The 6000-nt window shown below is 38.1% G+C and overlaps 1 protein-coding gene across 3 annotated transcripts in view; it reads left to right on the plus strand.

Annotated features, from left to right (window-relative positions):
- AHI1 (Abelson helper integration site 1) overlaps window positions 1-1459 on the plus strand; it is an 84331-nt gene extending 82872 nt beyond the window's left edge. For all 3 annotated transcript variants that reach the window (XM_053974257.1, XM_053974256.1, XM_053974258.1), the window contains one exon: window positions 305-1459. In XM_053974257.1, coding sequence (XP_053830232.1) covers window positions 305-542 — 238 coding nt within the window. In that variant the 3' untranslated portion in view covers window positions 543-1459. The remainder of the gene's footprint in view (window positions 1-304) is intronic.
- The last annotated feature ends 4541 nt before the right edge of the window (window positions 1460-6000 follow it).

A 6000-nucleotide genomic window follows, 5' to 3' on the forward strand; every position in this document is an offset into this window, starting at 1 on the left:
TTGTATTTTTTAATTACATCTGTTTTGTGTTGATCAAGACGAGCTGATTTTTAAGATCATGAGCAGTTCTTTTCAAAGCAATGCTATGATAAAAAGTAGACTAGTGGAGTGGTCTCATATTTTGTCTTCATGTTTTTTTTGTCTTTGATCTGCTGTGGAACAGTAGTTTTTGTAGTTGTTTCAGCATTGTGCTCAAGAGGACAGGCAGACAATTGGTCTAACACATCAGCTGTAGGTGGAAAAAGCTCTAAATTTGGGCTAACTTTGTGTTTCTTTTACTCTTTTTATATCCACTTTCCTCTAGAGGTACAAAGAAAAAGAAGAAAAGGATACAAAGGAATGAGAGAGAAAATCAGCACAACTTAATGAGCGTCGATACTCCTCTGTCATCAGTTGCAACTAATGGTGTTGAAAACGAACCTACATCCTGTGGGGTGGAATTGAAGAAGAAGAAGAAAAAGGCAGCGAGAGGCTCAAACTTAAGCACAAATGGAAGGACAAATATTGCCTTTGAGCTCGAACGCCATGACGCAGAGGCATAATTTATTTTTGAATACTGGGGCGATGTTCATTACATGGGTTGAAGGCTGCAATTATGATCTCTCTTCTAGGATTAACAACAAACAAATAAATTAAAATACTTAAATATGCAAAACGGTACCAGTTGTGACTTATCAATAGTGCAAACCTGTTTTGGATGACTTTTGCCCTGGCTTCCTTGAAATCAACAGAACTTGAAGGTTCAGCTCCTCACTGGACTGGAAAAGAACAGAAACTGTTAAATACAATGTTTCCTAATTTGGTATATGATTAAACTATCACTTAGGCATTTGTGTAGGCTGTAGATCAATCCATTGCAAGCAAAGAATCAAGTAAAAAAGTGTGATCTAGAGCAAAACATGCCCAACCACTATATAAGTTATTAAACTAGCATTTTAAAGTGTGCATAAGTTAAATAGAAGAGTGTTCAGAATGTGGAAGTGCTGACATCAAGGTGTACCTGAAAACACAAGTTTTCAAAAAATACTTTCCTGACATCAAATATGTGTTTGGACTGCATTTTGCAGCTCTGAAGGGAGTTGTGGAGTAACTACCTATGCAACTACACTGTCTTCAGTAGGACTACTTGTTCTTATCAAAATAAATTAGTGTTACAAATTCCAGGCAGTTGTATATTTCAGCTGAGGTGTGCTGCACATAGTAAAGATTCATTGCAGTTTTGTCAGAGTTCCTGGCTGCTTTGGCAGCAGTCTTGCCAAATATACTTTCTTTTGTATGAATGAAATATTTCATATTCAGCTATGCTGTTTGTTTTACTTGTAGTCCTTATTCACTTGTAAGCATCATTACTCTGTTTTTTTACTTGAGTATTATTTTGTGAACTTTTACTAATGACTTCAGTAATTATATACACTGTTAAATAATTTATGTTTTATATTAAACAAAACACTTTCTATCAGTTAGTGTTGGCATTTTTCTGGTTGATGATGTCCAGTTTATTTTTACTCTGCTAGGAAATTCTTTCTCCTCCCCCTCTGAAGCAATAAATAACATAAAATTAGAAAGCCCTTATTTAGTAGACAGGGCACTTGATTCCATTAAAAAAAGAAGTGAAAATAACAATGCTGGGCACTGATGTGTGAAATGCACCCAGATGCAGAGGACTAGTTGCTGTATATGGTAATATCTTCCTTGCAAATGTTTTGAAGCCAGAAAAATCTGTAAACTTTTTTCTTTCAAGTAAAGCACAGCAGCAAATCCTCTCTTTTTGCCCCAGTGGTAGTTGTTATTTGCCAGCAGTCCTAACTTTGCTCTGTCTAGAGTGTGTGCATGGAGCCATGCCTAAATGGGGCTTGCATGCGTGTGCTGGAAACTTAGTAATGTCTCTTTCCCCAGTCAGAGGTGGTGTAAAATTACCTCAGTCCTGGGGCTGCCTGATTCTGTCCAGGCTCCCCACCTCTTATGTCCCTGCAGTGTCTTCCAGCTCATCATCCTGTGTGACATGTGGCATTTAGAGATTTTATAATGGGGAAAAATCTCGACATCTTACATTTCTTAAAATGTCCTAGGTCCCATTTAAAACAAGGGCAGAGCGTGACATCAGGCTCCACATCAGGGAAAGCTGAACAGTAGCCAAGATCTGGGAGCTCATTGGAAAGCATTGTAAAATGTTAATTTGCCATTGTCGACACTGAAGACAGAAATAACACTTCAGATAAACACCATGGAGAGATGGTAGTTCTAATCAAAGGCACAGCACCTCCTTTCATGCTTGCGAACTAGGGCTCCAATTATGTTCACTGCTCTGAAGCTGAATAGAGCTGCTTTGCCACACTTTCCAAATTGAGAAGAGAGGCAGCAGTAGTGTCTTCCAAGGCACAGTTCCAAATAACAATTAAGCACAAGGAATCAGATAAGAGCCAAACATGAAAATGCAGGAGTTGAAAATAAACTTTTCATAATGTTTTCTTGTAATTGCAATAGCTTTTGTTTTGCTTCTATAATTTTTTTTCTTCCCTACCACATGGTTGGTTAGAGACTTCTCTTCCTTTATACAGAGTGTCACTGTGGTGCTAGTTTTCTGCATTCATTTCACAGAAAAGGAACAGAAATATCTGAAATTTAGAAAGGTTTATGATCCTTCAGTATTAAAATTAGAGCCTTCACCCTAAAATCTCTTCAACAAATTATGAGCATGGCACAATGGCAAAGACAGTTTTTACCTTTTGTTCAAAAATACAGTTGATACATTCATTTTTAGAAAAACTGCTTTTTGGTATTAGTAGAGTTTTTATTCTTCAGACATTGCTGTTGGGATTTCAAATTTACAAAGAATGGATAAAACTTTTAAATGCTTTAATGGTTTAAAAGGAAGTTTTTAATTTAAAAACTTTATATAATGCTTCTTGTTTCTGTGTTAATGCAATCTACATATTTTCTAAAATCACTTTGCAGTGAATATCATGTACATTTGCAGAATATTGCATAAGTACTTAGAGGACTTACATTTCAGTGGAAGAAAAAAATTCCAGAAGGATTCAGATTGCCTACTGAAAATTTTCCTTTTTTATTGGATGAAGCATTACGGTGTCCTGCAGAATTGCTCCCTGAGCCATGATGTGTAAAGTAAAATGCAAGAGTTATAAAAGTCTCTGTGAAACTTCCTTAGAGGGTGACACAAATTCATTGCTGGAACAAACCAGATAAAATGTTGCTTTAAAAAGTGTGAATATTATATATTTATAGCTGCCTGGAAATAGCAGCATCGTGGATCTTTCATTGTTCTGGTGTTTGTAGGTTTTGTGTGTGTGGGTTGCACCATAGAGTTGCTATTATGTTTTTATGATAGGGCAGAGATATCGAGAACTGTGTGTAAATCAGCAACACAGAAGAAAATATGTGGCTGTGTTTTTCCTGTGTTTCCCAATAGCTATCAAATTGCATTTAGGTTTTTTCCTTAAAATAATTTGAGGAACAGACATCATAAAACATAATAAGTGTATTTGTGGCATCACTTAATTCAGAAGGCAGTAGGGGATGGATCACAGTCAAACAAGGGCTAATGAGAACACAGAGGAACATGACAACCGAAAGTCTCTGTTGACTAGTGAACTAAATCTGCCGGCTGGACGCAATTGTCTGACAGAGAATTGAATGTCAGGATCATTTAGGGTTAACAATGGCCCATTACAAGCAAAAGCAGACAGCTATGAAAAATAGCCGGCATGGTAGTCATTCTGCAGGGACCATGGATGCAAACTTGATAATGAGGCACTTCATTCACTACATCCTTCTGCTCTAATTACTCAGGTGAATAGGAAATACTTGGTTTAAGGCGGGAACAGACTAGAGCAAAAACACTTGTTTGGTAAACACAAAGTGTGACGGGGATTTTTAATGATCCTTTTCTAGCACGTATGAAATTAGTATGTATGCAGTGCAACCTATTTTATGGATGTGGAAATTGGGAGGGAATAGAAATATTTTCTGACTAGTGGAGGGAGGCCAGGAAGATTCATGTAAAGATTGGTACTCCAGGGTTTTTCCCTTAGCATTCTGTCCAGTGTCCATACTGAATATTGCAAACAAATTAACTTACTTTAAGTACACCTGCACTTGTAAAAATATACTGTGTTAGTTCAGTCAAGGGGGTTTATTGCTTGGAGTTTAGCATACATGCTTTAGGAACAAAACTGCTGCATGTAGGGAATAGAAACAAGAGGAGGTCTAAGAGAGGGAAATAAGCAACTTGAGAAGAAAGCTGCTGCTTGGGGGAGACTTGCAAAAATGTGGCAACTAGAAATTGGAACTTAAGAAGAAGGAACAGAAGATAGCATGTAGGTGTGTTATAGCACAGCTTTGGTTGCTTCAGTCATGTTTTTTAGACTTTAGAAATTCAGATATTTAACCACTTCACTTTTTAAAACATTTGTTTTGTGCCATTTACAGAAACTTTCTGGATGAACTCTCAGGACCCATGAACAACATTCTGTGTCTCTCCAGTAACTCTTAGCTCTCTGGTGTTCTAACTCTGAGCTACAGCCTACGGAATTCCACGTAGTCTATGACTTGCAGAGCTGTTAGGAGAGATGAATTCCCTGATTTCTGGCACAGGTTTTCAGGAGGCACCTTAATAGTTGTTGTCTGTTGCAATAGGCACCTCTGCCTTGATTCAGTCCTCTCCAGCCTCTTCATCTGGTGCAAAACAGCTGCAGCAGAGATTGGAACTTCAAGAATCAAGCTGCTCTTTCAAACATTTAATGTCATAGGATGCCTTTCTTATGTGTAGATATATTCTGCTCACAGTGGTTTTGAAAAGAGTCTTGTCTTTTGTTCATGTGTTATGTGCAGGTTGCTTGCTGCCTTCCCCTTCAGAAGGGTTTGTTTACCAGCACTGGGATGTTTATGTAAAGTCCCAGTCCTGCAAGCTGCTTAGAGTAGATGGACCCCTATACTCAAAGCTCCAGCAAAATCAGCAAGGAACGGGCTTTGAGCCACAACATCAAGGCTGCAATTAGTGTATACTAACTTTAAAGGCTGGGAAAACATTTTCTCTCTTGCAGTCATAGATGAAGGTGTCAACTCTGCATTTCATACAAAACTTCGTCCACCTGATTGTTTGTGAGGACTTTGTCAAGCCAAATGAATTTTCACAGCGTTTGGCTGTGACAAGCAAGTTTACAAGTCCTGTGTAATGCTCAAATGCAAACAATCAGTAGAAACTGCAGATGCCACTTTTAGCGGAAAAAAATGTTTCCACACCGGTAAAGCAATATCAGTAAAATCTATGCTCTGAGCAGACTTCAAATTTTTGTTGCATTTATATCGCCTGCAAAGGCAGGGAGTATAATAAACTAGTGTGTAGCAGCTGTAAATTTTCTGAGGATTTATCTAACCACAAATACATCGAAATGGGGAAATAGGTCTATATTAAACTGTGCAAGATGCTGCTGGAACTCAGCCACTTCTGCAACATCCTGTAATTAATTTATTATGACAGGTCTGGCAAACTGAAACACCCAATACGCTTGCGACAGACTGTTATGATATAGCTGTTTGAAAACTACTGTAGTCACATAAAATGCAGGTATTAAAGGAAAAAGAAGAAAAGGTAGCCCAGTGTTACCATTATTTTTCTGGTATGCAGAAATTTTTCACCAGACTCACATTCACCAGCATCCCTGAGTGTACATGGCAGACTCAGTACCTCTGCCTGCACTAGCTGGGAAGGAAATTGTTGCAGAATATATTGGCTTAGATCCTACTGTTCTGGGATCAGAAGGAGAGTTAATGAAGTTCCATGGACATGTTCGACTGCGGGACCTCTTTTCACACATTTTCTGAGTCAGCACAGGCCTAGCCATGTCTTTTGGTGATGAAGTTAATAAGAGGAGCTGAGACACTCAGTGCTGGTTTAACTTTCTTCTTGGTCAGTCCATATTTGTTTTTCTGCCCATGTTTAAGAGTTTGGTTTCATTAAATAATAGTGAAAGAGTTCCA

Source organism: Vidua macroura, chromosome 3 (genome assembly GCF_024509145.1).
Source record: "Vidua macroura isolate BioBank_ID:100142 chromosome 3, ASM2450914v1, whole genome shotgun sequence".
Taxonomy (NCBI): Eukaryota; Metazoa; Chordata; class Aves; order Passeriformes; family Viduidae; genus Vidua; species Vidua macroura.